Source organism: Phalangium opilio, unplaced genomic scaffold (genome assembly GCF_054372755.1).
Source record: "Phalangium opilio isolate 3A_F unplaced genomic scaffold, DU_Popi_V2 ptg000056l_1, whole genome shotgun sequence".
Lineage (NCBI taxonomy): Eukaryota > Metazoa > Arthropoda > Arachnida > Opiliones > Phalangiidae > Phalangium > Phalangium opilio.
In genome coordinates, this window is record NW_028324175.1 from 4,175,524 (window position 1) to 4,190,638 (window position 15,115).

The 15,115-nt window shown below is 32.4% G+C and overlaps 2 protein-coding genes and 1 long non-coding RNA gene across 6 annotated transcripts; 1 reads left to right on the forward strand and 2 right to left on the reverse strand.

Moving 5' to 3' along the window:
* Positions 1–450: 450 nt before the first annotated feature.
* On the reverse strand, positions 451–2,327 carry LOC149668059 (uncharacterized). Its single transcript, XM_089840965.1, has one exon. It carries the CDS (start codon positions 2,061–2,063, stop codon positions 1,050–1,052), a length of 1,014 nt encoding a protein of 337 aa, XP_089697091.1. The 5' UTR covers positions 2,064–2,327; the 3' UTR covers positions 451–1,049.
* A 2,381-nt stretch (positions 2,328–4,708) lies between these two features.
* LOC149668060 (uncharacterized) lies at positions 4,709–7,574 on the reverse strand. 4 transcript variants are annotated; one of them, XM_089840967.1, is made up of 3 exons: positions 6,608–7,574; positions 4,913–5,069; positions 4,709–4,847 (listed from the first exon to the last, which is right to left on the reverse strand). In XM_089840967.1, the coding sequence occupies exons 1-2, from the start codon at positions 7,572–7,574 to the stop codon at positions 5,020–5,022; spliced, it is 1,017 nt and encodes a 338-aa protein (XP_089697093.1). In that variant the 3' UTR covers positions 4,709–4,847; positions 4,913–5,019. The 4 variants fall into 4 exon arrangements, with proteins under 4 accessions (XP_089697093.1, XP_089697092.1, XP_089697095.1 ...); XM_089840966.1 differs by having other exon boundaries at positions 4,913–7,574; XM_089840969.1 differs by lacking the exon at positions 4,709–4,847 and having other exon boundaries at positions 5,038–5,202.
* Positions 7,575–11,144: 3,570 nt separating this feature from the next.
* LOC149668061 (uncharacterized) lies at positions 11,145–12,538 on the forward strand. The gene is made up of 3 exons (XR_016367928.1): positions 11,145–11,376; positions 12,235–12,340; positions 12,403–12,538. It is a non-coding gene; the product is annotated as an uncharacterized LOC149668061 (long non-coding RNA).
* Positions 12,539–15,115: the final 2,577 nt, after the last annotated feature.

The following is a 15,115-nucleotide window of genomic DNA, read 5'->3' on the forward strand; positions in this document are numbered from 1 at the left end:
ACAAGCGCGGGAACTATTGACACACACATTTGTACCTATGACAAGTTGATTAAATTTTTCCATTTAGATAAAAGTTCGCAGAATTAACCTTGACAGGCGTGCCACCGACACCCACCCCACCGTACTGATAGGCCCATCACTATTGACACACACCCCACCGTACTGATAGGCCCATCACTATTGACACACACAAAATGTGATCTAAGTTAATGTAAAAATTTAATTGACTTGTCCAAAGGGTACAAGTGACCCCCCCCCCGGTCTTGAATTTATTAAAGTGCTTTGGGCAAGTAACCTTACTCTTATATCCAAGGCTCTTCATATTTCGGTTTTTTTATGGAAATAATTTATTAGCCGAAATTTTGAAAATGACCAAATAACCACTACCCGCCAGGTTTGAAAATTTTAAACCAAATATAGTTTCTGACGAAATACACTTTGAGCCATATGCCAAGTTAAATTTTTTATTCTTTAAGAACTACAGAAATTGATTTTTGACTATAATTACAACCAGAGTTGATATTTATAATAATACTTTCTTTTCCTTTTGAGTTATGCGTCCAAACTGAGGTTTTCTTTCTTCCAAACAATTATTTCAAGTTTTATTCTCTAATTTATTTAGCATAGAAATTTATTTTTGACTTATTTTCACAAAATTATAATTTTTAACTCTTTTCTTTTCGGCTTGTGCTATAGTTACTAAAAACAAGCAAAGCTGTTCAAGGTGAAAGAAAAAAAATGAGGCTAGATTTAACAACAATAATAAAAGTTCCAAAAATATTAAAGTGTGTTAGCCACGACACTCATTTTTGGGAATGAGTGGGTGTTTCCACTCTCGCCAACGAGGAGGCCACACTATGAGAGCAAAATCCCAACTAAGTATGATATTACAAAGAAAAATTCGAGTTTTTTGGTGTAATATCAAACTTTGATGGGCAAAAACTAACTCTTTAGGAAGGAATTAGTTTTTATATGACATTTTAAATTAATTTTTATAGAATTTTAAATTAGCTTCCTGGTTCAACGTCGAGCTGAACGTATTTATGTTCCTAATTCTTCTTTGCCTTATTGCATTCGGTGCTACAAAAATAGGGTGGGGAATTTTTCTCAAAATATAATTGGTTAATCTTTTTGCACTTTTGGTGATACCAATTATGGCACCCCTCACATAAAACCATATCCTGAAGCCATGTTATGAAATATTTATGGGTTAGTTTTTCAAAACAATAAGAAGTTTGGCGGCAATCATCCTTGCAAAATAGCTCAATTATTTCAGTTTTAGTTATAATAGGTTTGTTATCCTTCACTTTTAAAGGGCGATCAAAAATACTTTCTGGGAAATCCACGAAAGTTCCAGTTTTTACACAGGCGGTTATATATTTTCTTAATTCACTCTTTTTAAACCTAATACAGCTAGGATTCAAACCCAAAGCTATTACATAAGCCATTCCAAGCGATAGTGGTCCACAATTATTACTGTCAGCCTGATTTTGAACATTTACAAACTCTACCTTTAACTTTTTACCACCATATTTTAAAATGTTACACACTTGATAATATATTTCTGGCGTAAAACAGTGCGGTAATGTATTATATATTCTAACTGTACCGGTTGGACAACCCACAGTAGAAACAGTTACCCAGTGTTGCTTAGTTAAACAATGTAAAATTTGTATCATGTTCTGATCAGCTTTTTCAAAACCCAATTTAAAAGCGAGACTTAATGGCTGAAAGCCACTTATTCTGGGGAACCTTTTGGCTAATAATTTTGAAAAGGACTCTATAATATTGCTGCAATAATATTCGTCTTTGCTATCTAGCCTATGATGAATATCATTAAGAATGGACTTATTAGTTACATTAATTAAAGGAATAGGATCATTACATAGTTTCGGTTGTTTAGGTTTTATGCAGGTAACTGGTTCACTTTTATAAACTCTCTTTCTTTTCTCAGTACCCTTATTAGAGAATTGACACCACCCTTTAACAGATTTTTTCGGCCTACCCCTGCGCGCTTTAACTATTGGAACTTTCAATTTATCCCTAAGAATAGTTAACACCATTTTTTCGGAATTTATCCCAGATGATATATTAATTGGTTCATCACATTTGAAAGCAACAGGGAAACTTTCTGGAGGGACTCTCAATTTAGGTGAGCTCTGAGCAAGGGGAGTGGCTGCAGAAGTATTTTCATTTAAGGTATTTACACAGTCAAAGGACAATGGGGCAATTGCAGTGGTTTCTGTTACAAACGACGTTAAAGCGCCACTTTCAAAAACTATCCTTTCACAGATACCTTCTGCATGTGAAAAATCCTTTTCACTTAAGCTACTCCCTTACAAAAATCTTCTTAAGAGTTCTAAAGGAATTTCTTTGGAACCCTACGGAGCCCTTGGGATAATTTTCTAAAGAAACTATTTCCAAAGACTTCCTTGGAATTTCCTAAAGAATTCTTGAGACAAATTTCGAAAGAATGTCTTGGGATTATTTTCTAAAGAAATTCATTAGAAATTCTAAAGATAAATTTCCAAAGAATGTCGTGGGATTATTTTCTAAAGAAATTCTTTAGGCATTCTAGAGATAAATTTCCAAAGAACTTCTTGGGATTATTTTCCAATGAAATTCTTTAGGAATTCTTGAGATCAATTTCCAAACAAAGTCTAGGGTTAATTTCCCAAAGAAATTCGTTATGAATTATTGAGATAAATGTCCAATGAAGCTCTAGGGTTTATTTTCCTAAGAAATTCTTTAAGAATTCTAGAGATAAATTTCCAAAGAAGATCTAGGGTTTATTTTCCAATGAAATTCGTTTGGAATTCAAGAGATAAATTTCAAAAGAAGGTCTAGGGTTTATTTTCCAACGAAATTAGTTTAGAATTTTAGAGATGAATTTCAAAGGGCCAGATATATTGCAATTATGCTTTACATATAATTATCTCAAAACATTTTTACCCAAATTGTTTAGCTTAAGTTTTCCTAGATAGACATTAACTTGATGGTTAAAAAATTTAAAAACGTTTCACGAAGGCTTGTCCCGTAGCTATAAGACTCAGCAAGCGCTGAAATGGAATGTTATATTTACCTATTGTTTTCTTTTTCTATCTTTTTTTGCCTTTAATAATCCGTGAGGTGTTTTTGTAAAGGATGAAATAGATTAAAAGTAAAATAAGAGTAATTAAAATCGTTATGTTTAGATTTACAGGGAATCTAAGCTGTCAGTCGGAATTTTTGCTTAATTCTCTTATGGCATGTTTTATCTTTATTTCGAGCGTAATTAGAGTCCAAAATAAATGTTTTTTAAAAAACATTGTAGAGAAAATTAGGTTAAACGCGTTTCTGATACTCGAAAAACTCTCAGTGAATATACATTATTAAATTTAACAACAACGTCTGTATCTACTGCTTGGCCATTAAAGCCTCCAAAACCCACTTAGTACCCCATACAATTGGACAGGTTTAAAGCTTCCTGCCGTTTACGGATGTTTTTAAGTCGATTAAATGTCTGACTTTATAAGCAATTTCACACTGCATGCGAGAACTTCCCTCGCTATAAGGGGTGTAGTTCAGCATATAAGAACTACACTCCCTGTATTGGGATATGGTTTTCCATGTGAGAACTATCCTCGTTTCAAGTGACTAAATGAATTAACCCATAATCTTCCCTATATATTTCTCAAGAAAATTCCATAGACATTTCCCACGAAAATTCCAAAGACATTTCCCAAGTAAATTCCAAAGACATTTCCCAAGAAAATTTCAAAGATATTTCCCAAGTAAATTCCAAAGACATTTCCCAAGTAAATTCCAAAGATATTTCCCAAGAAAATTCCAAAGATATTTCCCAAGAAAATTCCAAAGATATTTCCCAAGAAAACTCCAAAGATATTTCCCAAGAAAATTACAAAGATATTTCCCAAGAAAATTCCAAAGATATTTCCAAAGTAATTTCCAAAGAAAAAGGGGCCAATATTCCCCAATTTTCTAAAGAACGCCTTAAGGATTTCCAAAGAAATTTCCCAAGGAATTTTCTTAAGAGTTCTTAAGAAGATTTTTGTAAGGGCTAGCAGGAGTCTTTAAATAAGATGGTTTCATATTGCTCAAAATGATACTAGAATTCACCTCAATTGGGCTTGGTGGCTTGACTAAGTCAGATTTCTGCGGTGAACAAAGACTGTCAGAAGAATAAGAATAACCATAGCATACTAAGGGATTTGGTTTCTTAACTGAAATATCAGCGGCCAACCCCGTAACATTGTTATTAACTAAATTTGAAGGCTCACTACTAACTCCAATATTATCACCTCCCTCACCACTAACTCCAATATTATCACCTCCCTCACCACTAACTCCAATATTATCACCTCCCTCACCACTAACTCCAATATTATCACCTCCCTCACCACTAACTCCAATATTATCACCTCCCTCACCACTAACTCCAATATTATCACCTCCCTCACCACTAACTCCAATATTATCACCTCCCTCACCACTAACTCCAATATTATCACCTCCCTCACCACTAACTCCAATATTATCACCTCCCTCACCACTAACTCCAATATTATCACCTCCCTCACCACTAACTCCAATATTATCACCATCTATAAGCTCCCCACCAACTCCAATATTATCACCATCTATAAGCTCCCCACCAACTCCAATGTTATTCCCTCTATCACCATCTGTAACCTCCCCACAAAAATCACTTCTATCCCCCTTATCACTAACCCCAATTATATTCTTCTGACAATAATTTCCAGACTCCTTAGTGTCCCATTGACTAGAAGTTGAGTCTTTACTAGATACATACTTATTTGATGCCAAATTATCATTTTCAGTTTTACCTACAGACAAAGAAACCCTTTCATTTAACTGCCAAGCCCTCTGTAACTCTAATAAAAATGCGTACTTCTCTTTAAAATCAAGTGTACCGCCACTCGAAGCCAAATCACACAACTGTTTCGCCAAGGGTAAAAGCTTATTAAACTTTTGTTCTTTGGTTAGAACTTTTCCCCTTTACGTGATGTGGTAACACAAATTGGAACAGGTTCGCATGTTCCAGCATGCTGAAAAATATTCATCTTTTTCCACCTATCATTAACTAAATCTTCATTAAAAATATCAATATTAGCCTGACTTCTTGCAAAAAATATATGTGAACATGGCAATCCATAATTTATGTTGAACTTGCAAGAACACCTGTTTAAAGACTCAGATAATGTATAAACCTTAACCTCCCCCTTATTTTTCGGAACTTTTACCTCTGATTTTAACTTATCAAACTCGTATCTATTACCCAAGTCTTCATATTTATGTGCCTGATCAAAAAGTACTTTAGTTGCGCCAACTGAACAAATTTCGTTTATTTTTAGGTGCAAATTGTCCATATGATTGGTATTAATGGTGGTTTTGATTTCTTTGTAGCGTTTAACTGCTAAGTCATCCTCAATTTGCTTTTCAAATTTAATAAGCTCCCCAATCGCTTCAGATAACTTCATCCGGGAATTAAGATAATGTTTAATTTTACTATTATGACTCTCTAAATAATTATTAGTATTATTTCCTAATGTTTTTAACCCACTTCTAAACAACATAACCCATTTTTCCTTACAGCTATCCCAATTAGTCTCGAAATACCCAAAAAATTCTGCACTAGCAATTAATCTGAAACTTTCCTTATGCTTCTCGTAGCTCTCATTATCAACAGAATAAACCATTCCCATTAAATACCCCATTAAATCCCCTTTACTATTTCTACTTTCAGCATACTGATTTACCCTGCGCTTAAAGCAATTCAAGACCTGATATGTACAAAGTAGAACTTCGGCAAAAGGAATATGCTTGTTTACTAAGTTCATTTCTATAAAATCTTTATCTACCATTACTACATTTGTATTGCTAACGCAACTATTTACTTGAACAAATTTTGAAATGCATTTATCTATAGTAGCTGAATCTTCTCTTCTAACAAAAAAGTAGCAAACTGGTCTACCATTAAGATTTGCATCTTCGCAGAGAATAACATAAAGGGGGAAGCCCTCTATATTAAGCTTATAAGTTCCATCCATAAAAAGAACATCATGGTACTTTAAGCATAAATCCCTCATAGTGGGGGTTTGAAATAAAACGTATTCTAACTCATCATTTTCATCAACCTCAATACCAATAAGAGAATCCTTGGGTAACAGATGTTTAAGTTTGTCAATTAAAATCTCCCCTTGTGATCTACCACCCTCCTGTTCTGCCCTTAAATTTGCTCTTAGATTTTGTATATCTTTAGATGTAACAAGTTTTCCAAAATTATCAGACACAAACTCTTTAACTTGCAATGTTGGGACCTTTAACTTCAGAATGGTTTCTACTCTATTTTTCTCTTCACTATTTAATCTTCTGTTATTGGGATATTTACTAAAAATGGAGGGCTGAACAGGATGGTTGTGTATCAACTTACAGCAAGTAACCTTATAATTCGTTCCACATTTAGACACCCTAAAAGAGAATTGGCAACGACGGGCATTGTGCTGTTGGTTTTCCCTAATTCCCTTACTTCTACAGCGAACATCACCATGATGTTTACAAGCATAATGAACAAATTTATACTTACCATCGTCGTCGAGTTTTGATGTCCGTTTACACAATGGATGGCTGTTCTGCTTACACCACGATTCTATCGTCAATTCAACATCCTCCCAAGTGTCAAAAATGGCTCCATCAAAGATTGGCTCCATCTTTGTAACCTTTCCATCGTCCTTGCTGGCACAATCCTCAGAATCGGATGTTGCACCGCCACCAACTAGTATGGGACACTCCTGGTTCTGCATCTTCTTCCTGAAAGAACTCTTACACTTTGCCGTGTGATTAGTAACTGATTGCAAAGAACTATTACACTTTGTCATGCGATAAGCAGATTCCAAAGAACTCTTACACTTTGTCATATGATTAGCAGATTGCAAGGAGCTCTTACACTTTGTCATGCAATTAGTAACTGATTGAAAAGAATCAATATTTAAAAGACCAAGGCAATCAAAACGGTTGAATGTAGAGACATTATACGACACTGAAGCTGGGGATTGGGAAAGCTGAGCGACTGCAGCTGGGGATTGGGAAAGCTGAGCCACTGCAGCTGGGGATTGGGAAACCTTAGCGACTACAGCTGGGGATTGGGAAACCTTAGCGACTGCAGCTGGGGATTGGGAAACCTTAGCCACTGTAGCTGGGGATTGGGAAACCTTAGCGACTGCAGCTGGGGATTGGGAAACCTTAGCGACTGCAGCTGGGGATTGGGAAAGCTGAGCGACTGCAGCTGGGGATTGGGAAAGCTGAGCCACTGCATCTGGGGATTGGGAAAGCTGAGCGACTGCATCTGGGGATTGGGAAAGCTGAGCGACTGCAGCTGGGGATTGGGAAAGCTGAGCGACTGCAGCTGGGGATTGGGAAACCTTAGCAACTACGGAAGCAGATTGCAAAATAATACAAGCAGGGCGAGAAGGAGGTAATGGAGGAAATTCCAGTAAAGAGGCATGCCATACTGAAACGGAAGAAGGGGCAAGAGGAGGAGAAACGGAAGACATAGTGGTTGCACTAACAAAGTTTCTACTACCTAAACACAACGTCAACGCTACTAAACTCCTAAACACAACGTCAACGCTACTAAACTCCTAAACACAACGTCAACGCTACTAAACTCCTAAACACAACGTCAACGCTACTAAACTCCTAAACACAACGTCAACGCTACTAAACTCCTAAACACAACGTCAACGCTACTAAACTCCTAAACACAACGTCAACGTTACTAAACTCCTAAACACAACGTCAACGTTACTAAACTCCTAAACACAACGTCAACGTTACTAAACTCCTAAACACAACGTCAACGCTACTAAACTCCTAAACACAACGTCAACGCTACTAAACTCCTAAACACAACGTCAACGCTACTAAACTCCTAAACACAACGTCAACGCTACTAAACTCCTAAACACAACGTCAACGTTACTAAACTCCTAAACACAACGTCAACGTTACTAAACTCCTAAACACAACGTCAACGTTACTAAACTCCTAAACACAACGTCAACGCTACTAAACTCCTAAACACAACGTCAACGCTACTAAACTCCTAAACACAACGTCAACGCTACTAAACTCCTAAACACAACGTCAACGCTACTACCAAACTCCTAAACCATAGCCGACTTGTATTAATAAAGGCCTATAGGTAGGAAGCTACCCATGGGGCGGCATACCAATTTTTTAGCGACCGCTAGATGTCGCCCTTAGGGGGAAAATTTTGTGGCGGGAACTTCAAAACGAATGAAAATGCCAATAGGAGAAAGCTTACTTTTTGCCTTGAGATTGGGTTTTTTTTTTTTTTTTTTTTTTTTGAAAAAAGTAAGGCAGTTTATTTAGAAGTAATACATTTACTTGATAACAATATATTTGTCTTTATCACATTTAAAGTGCGTTTAGAAAAGTATGTTTTCTACTTTTCTATCACAGTACAATGTAATATTTTCAAAATAAGTGTTTTGATTAGTACCTAACATATGAAATATTTTGAATCACATTACAACTTTGCATATTTTCGGGGTAAAGGTTTTTATTTGTACGTTTTGACTGTTTCTTCAACGTCACTTGTATCTTTGGCATAGTTGATCATTAGGAGTTTGACAAGATTATCTAACATAATATCACATAAATTAATATATAACTATTCCTCCCCCATTTTCAGCGTCCCACCAGACCCAATCGTTTCCGCAGTTAAGGCGCGTATTTCCCTCAGATTTCGTATCCACCCCCATCATCCTTGCCCTAAAATACCCCAGTAATGTTTTGGTAAATATAGGCATATTCACAGGGTTGGCCAAATTACATGAACCTCAAATAAAAAAATTATAATTACAAATCAAAACTATATTAAATTACAAATTATAAATCATCGTAGGATTCAAATCTGATTTTGTTAAAGAACCCTTAATGTTTCTACCTCGCCAAAATATTTAAGGTATTATAAAGTATGCAATAACGCAATAAGTTACTAAACTTTTTCAATCCTACTGTATATATTCATTTATGTGATATTATGTTAGATAAGCTTGTCAAACCCTAATGATCCCCCGAAAATACGCAAAGTTGTAATGTGATTCAAAAAATTTCATATGTTAGGTACTAATCAAAACACTTATTTTGAAAGTATTACATTGTACTGTGATAGAAAAGTAGAAAAAATACTTTACTAAACGCACTATAAATGAGATAAAGACAAATATATTGTTATCAAGTAAATGTATTACTTCTAAAACAAACTGCCTTACTTTATTTCAAAAAAAAAACCCAACCTCAAGGCAAAAAGTAAGCTTTCTCCTATTGGCATTTTCCTTCGTTTTGAATTTCCCGCCACAAAATTTTCCCCCTAAGAACGACATCTAGCGGCAGCAGATCACTACGGCCATTGCCAATATCAGAAAAAAAAACCGAGGATCACCTATAGGCCTTTATTAATACAAGTCGGCTATGCCTAAACACAACGTCAACGCTACTACCAAACTCCTAAACACAACGTCAACGCTACTAAACTCCTACAAACACAGTACAGCAGTACCAAGAACACAGTACAAAAGTACCAAAACTCAGCCAAGAACAGTCAGAGATAATCTGTAAAGATAAATAATTCAAGTTTTAGAATCAAGTCAAAAGTCAAAACAGTTATCAGCTGTTCTCTTATCTTATTAATGGGAATTTAATGGGTAAATATAACCTATGACCTTAAAGCCTAGCCGAGGCTTAACAAACACGTTGTATTTTATTATCTGTTATACAAATAGGTATATAATTTTGCAAATAACATACAAATATATCAATTTGCAAATAACATGAGCTTATATTTCGTAAATTAAATCAATTTTAAGAATTTCAATTAACTAATTTACCCATTTAAAACCGAAATTCTGGAGAGCGATAAAAATGTTCACTTACCTCGTTCACTGGCCAAAGAAGAGTAAACTAAAATGGCGTCGCGGTCGCGCCGACCACGTGCAATCGTGCATGGGATTGGGAACCACGCCCACTGTGTGGGGATAGGTGATTGGCTACTGCCACACATTGTGTGGGAATAGGTGATTGGCTACTGCCACACATTGTGTGGGAATAGGTGATTGGCTATTGCCACACATTGTGTGGCAGCAGTGCAGAGGCTATTCCCACACAATGTGTGGCAGCAGTGCAGAGGCTATTCCCACACAGTGTGTGTGGCAATAGTCACTCCCTATTTGCTTACTTGATTCCCGCAGACTTCACCCATTCTTTATACATGGGGTGGTTTGGGTTAGGATTTTCAAATAAAAGTGGCTCCAAAACTTTCGCTCGATAAACGTAATAATCTAAATTACACGTTTAATTTTAGGAAAAATATTAAATATAGCTGAGCTCGAATTTTGAACAAACCAGGAGCAAATTTAATAGAAAAAGCTGTTCTAAAATCATGTATCGTCTGCAAATATTAAAAGCGCTATGAGATTGAGTTCAGTTTCACAAAAAAAGGTCTGGTTTTTACTTTATGACGTTTGCAGCCAACAAAATCCAAAATCTCCATAGAATCCACGAAGGGTAGCGCCTTTAACTGCCATTTTTTCAAAGTCGAAACAATGGCATGCAAACCGTAACTAGAACTAAGTTTTAAAGAACTTCAAGAAAACCAAGGCTTAGTGTAAAAAGTTTTGAAAATTCTGATCAAGATTTTATTCTTGATTTAAATTTTTAAAGAAACCGATGGCTACTAAAATTGTTTCTGAAAATTAATAAATACACACGCAAAAAAGAAGTAATGCCAAAGGATAATTCGCTGAAAAATAAAGTTCCGCTGGTGACTGTCACTGACAGCTTGAAGGACTGACTCCCTTATCCCTGCTGACAGTTGGACAGAAGCAGACACTCCACCGGCACGGTGTACTCGATCACGCTGATCCCGGCAAAAAATTATTTTCCGGACCGGAAATAAGCACAATACACGGGACATTGGCCACCGATCATTTGCCCTGCACCACGGCCTTATTTCCCTCGCTGGTTATTTCCATCCCTGCATTTATGAAGTTTGAAAATTTTTTGACCAATAAGATTCGCGAAAGCCACGCGCATTCGGAGGGGGTTGAATATAAAAACGCCTAACCGGTCGTGATTCAGTTTAGTTACCGATTTGACTTGTGAAACTTACTACAAAAATATTTTTGCCGAATATGAAATTTAAGTAATAAAGGTAAGTTTAATTATGGCGTCGTCAAAGCGAAGATCTATTGTGGGTGCTCTGCATGAATTTAATAGCGAGTAGAAGCCTTGGTAGAAGGACGACCGCAATCCTGTCTTGGTAATAGAAAGGTAAGTTATTGTTCTTCGTGTTCAATACAACGCGCGCTAAATTCAGAAAGGTTTTATGATGTTCTGCTAAATGCGCGCCTGTTTTTGTTATTATCAAGTTTTATCTCAGACCACTAATATAGTATATATATATATATATATTAGTGGTCTGAGGTTTTATCAACTGAATAAATTCCCCCTTTTTCAAAATATTACTAAATTGGGTATGTTTTTACGGGAAAACATCAAAATACAGTTTTTCCAATTAATTTCTTGATGTTAATTATATGATAATTAATTACATTTAAGTCGCGGAAACTATTTTAATCGATATTTTCATAGCCATAAAAACCCCACCAGTTCCTTCTTCCTAGCCACGATATATCTAAAAATATAACATAACCCAACCTAACCTAACCTATAATATGAAGGGTAAAATATAGAAAAACATGGAAAATATATATTTTAATTAATTTACGCATCATAACTTTAACAAATTATCCTATAATTAACCTTGAATAAATGATATTTATTGATAAAACTGTATTTTGAATGTGCGAGCTAAAATTTAGCCGTTTTTACCCTGATAACGTAGGCGTTGGTAGTACGTCACACACTCCCAAGTCTCACCGCTGTTCTGGTAGCCATATTGGGTGGTCTCAGCTTCGTTCTCGCTTTAAACCCACCAATATGGCAGCGTAAATTTTGTCACGAGACTCTGCTCCTCCTCCAACTGAAAGCTCCCAATTTTGTTATTTTAGTTTCTTTCTAACCAAATGAGAGTCGCGCATTCAGACATTCGTGTTTTAAGCGTCAACTCCTAACAGTCCGACCTAGTTAGATCGTGGAACCCCCCTTTAACTATTAAAGTTTGCGTAGGGAGAAAACAGCAACGTTTCCGTTGATTGGAAAGTAAATCCGCGCAATGAGATTTATCAACTGGATTCCAACGATTGCCTCATTCCCAGGACGCAGTATGTTTTTGGTAAGCGTGGCTTGGATGGTAAGCGAGGGAGGGACTCGTTTTTGACAATAAAACTCTGTCAGATCGCGTCTTCTCCGACGTGGAAAGCAACTTGGACGTTTATAAGGAGTTGCGCAAAGACGTCGTCAACTCTGTCTTTAACGGAATTCATGGAACCATTTTAAATTAGATTTTAAATTAGATTTTAAATTTAGATTTTAAATTTAGATTTTAAATTTAGATTTTAAATTTAGATTTTAAATTTAGATTTTAAATTTAGATTTTAAATTTAGATTTTAAATTTAGATTTTAAATTTAGATTTTAAATTTAGATTTTAAATTTAGATTTTAAATTTAGATTTTAAATTTAGATTTTAAATTTAGATTTTAAATTTAGATTTTAAATTTAGATTTTAAATTTAGATTTTAAATTTAGATTTTAAATTTAGATTTTAAATTTAGATTTTAAATTTAGATTTTAAATTTAGATTTTAAATTTAGATTTTAAATTTAGATTTTAAATTTAGATTTTAAATTTAGATTTTAAATTTAGATTTTAAATTTAGATTTTAAATTTAGATTTTAAATTTAGATTTTAAATTTAGATTTTAAATTTAGATTTTAAATTTAGATTTTAAATTTAGATTTTAAATTTAGATTTTAAATTTAGATTTTAAATTTAGATTTTAAATTTAGATTTTAAATTTAGATTTTAAATTTAGATTTTAAATTTAGATTTTAAATTTAGATTTTAAATTTAGATTTTAAATTTAGATTTTAAATTTAGATTTTAAATTTAGATTTTAAATTTAGATTTTAAATTTAGATTTTAAATTTAGATTTTAAATTTAGATTTTAAATTTAGATTTTAAATTTAGATTTTAAATTTAGATTTTAAATTTAGATTTTAAATTTAGATTTTAAATTTAGATTTTAAATTTAGATTTTAAATTTAGATTTTAAATTTAGATTTTAAATTTAGATTTTAAATTTAGATTTTAAATTTAGATTTTAAATTTAGATTTTAAATTTAGATTTTAAATTTAGATTTTAAATTTAGATTTTAAATTTAGATTTTAAATTTAGATTTTAAATTTAGATTTTAAATTTAGATTTTAAATTTAGATTTTAAATTTAGATTTTAAATTTAGATTTTAAATTTAGATTTTAAATTTAGATTTTAAATTTAGATTTTAAATTTAGATTTTAAATTTAGATTTTAAATTTAGATTTTAAATTAAAACTCTTAAAGCCAAAATGTTTAATTAGATTTTAAATTAAAACTCTTAAAGCCAAAATGTTTAATTAAATTTTAAATTAAAACTCTTAAAGCCAAAATGTTTAATTAAATTTTAAATTAAAACTCTTAAAGCCAAAATGTTTAATTAAATTTTAAATTAAAACTCTTAAAGCCAAAATGTTTAATTAAATTTTAAATTAAAACTCTTAAAGCCAAAATGTTTAATTAAATTTTAAATTAAAACTCTTAAAGCCAAAATGTTAAATTAAATTTTAAATTAAAACTCTTAAAGCCAAAATGTTAAATTAAATTTTAAATTAAAACTCTTAAAGCCAAAATGTTAAATTAAATTTTAAATTAAAACTCTTAAAGCCAAAATGTTAAACTAAATTTTAAATTAAAACTCTTAAAGCCAAAATGTTAAATTAAATTTTAAATTAAAACTCTTAAAGCCAAAATGTTAAATTAAATTTTAAATTAAAACTCTTAAAGCCAAAATGTTAAATTAAATTTTAAATTAAAACTCTTAAAGCCAAAATGTTTAATTAAATTTTAAATTAAAACTCTTAAAGCCAAAATGTTTAATTAAATTTTAAATTAAAACTCTTAAAGCCAAAATGTTTAATTAAATTTTAAATTAAAACTCTTAAAGCCAAAATGTTTAATTAAATTTTAAATTAAAACTCTTAAAGCCAAAATGTTAAATTAAATTTTAAATTAAAACTCTTAAAGCCAAAATGTTAAATTAAATTTTAAATTAAAACTCTTAAAGCCAAAATGTTAAATTAAATTTTAAATTGAAACTCTTAAAGCCAAAATGTTAAATTAAATTTTAAATTAAAACTCTTAAAGCCAAAATGTTAAATTAAATTTTAAATTAAAACTCTTAAAGCCAAAATGTTAAATTAAATTTTAAATTAAAACTCTTAAAGCCAAAATGTTAAATTAAATTTTAAATTAAAACTCTTAAAGCCAAAATGTTAAATTAAATTTTAAATTAAAACTCTTAAAGCCAAAATGTTAAATTAAATTTTAAATTAAAACTCTTAAAGCCAAAATGTTAAATTAAATTTTAAATTAAAACTCCTAAAGCCAAAATGTTAAATTAAATTTTAAATTAAAACTCCTAAAGCCAAAATGTTAAATTAGATTTTAAATTAAAACTCCTAAAGCCAAAATTTTAAATTAGATTTTAAATTAAAACTCCTAAAGCCAAAATTTTTGAGTTATTTCAAACATTGGCCCACGCTTTCCTCCAAGAACCTAGTTATAGGCCAGTTCAGGAAGGCCTTAAATTTACAGTTCCATTTTTAATTAAATTTTAAACTTTTGTAAAAATTAATATTGGTTTTATTTTTCCAAACAATAAATTATCTAACTTGTTTCCATAACTTCTCGCTTGATTGATTTTATGAAAATGCTCCAAAACCATAGACATTATAACATACTATTTAAGCCTAAACTATTGGGGAAGGCGGCGCTTGAACGTTTTTGTGAGAGATTTTTCGCTTCTTCTCCTTGGCGTATGTGATGGGGTGGCGCCTTCTGTTGACGAG

What these genes read in the sequence shown, in the direction of transcription:
- LOC149668059 (XM_089840965.1), bottom strand. Translation starts at nt 2,063, where the DNA reads ATGGTGTTAACTATTCTTAGGGATAAATTGAAAGTTCCAATAGTTAAA.
- LOC149668060 (XM_089840966.1), bottom strand. Translation starts at nt 7,574, where the DNA reads ATGTCTTCCGTTTCTCCTCCTCTTGCCCCTTCTTCCGTTTCAGTATGG.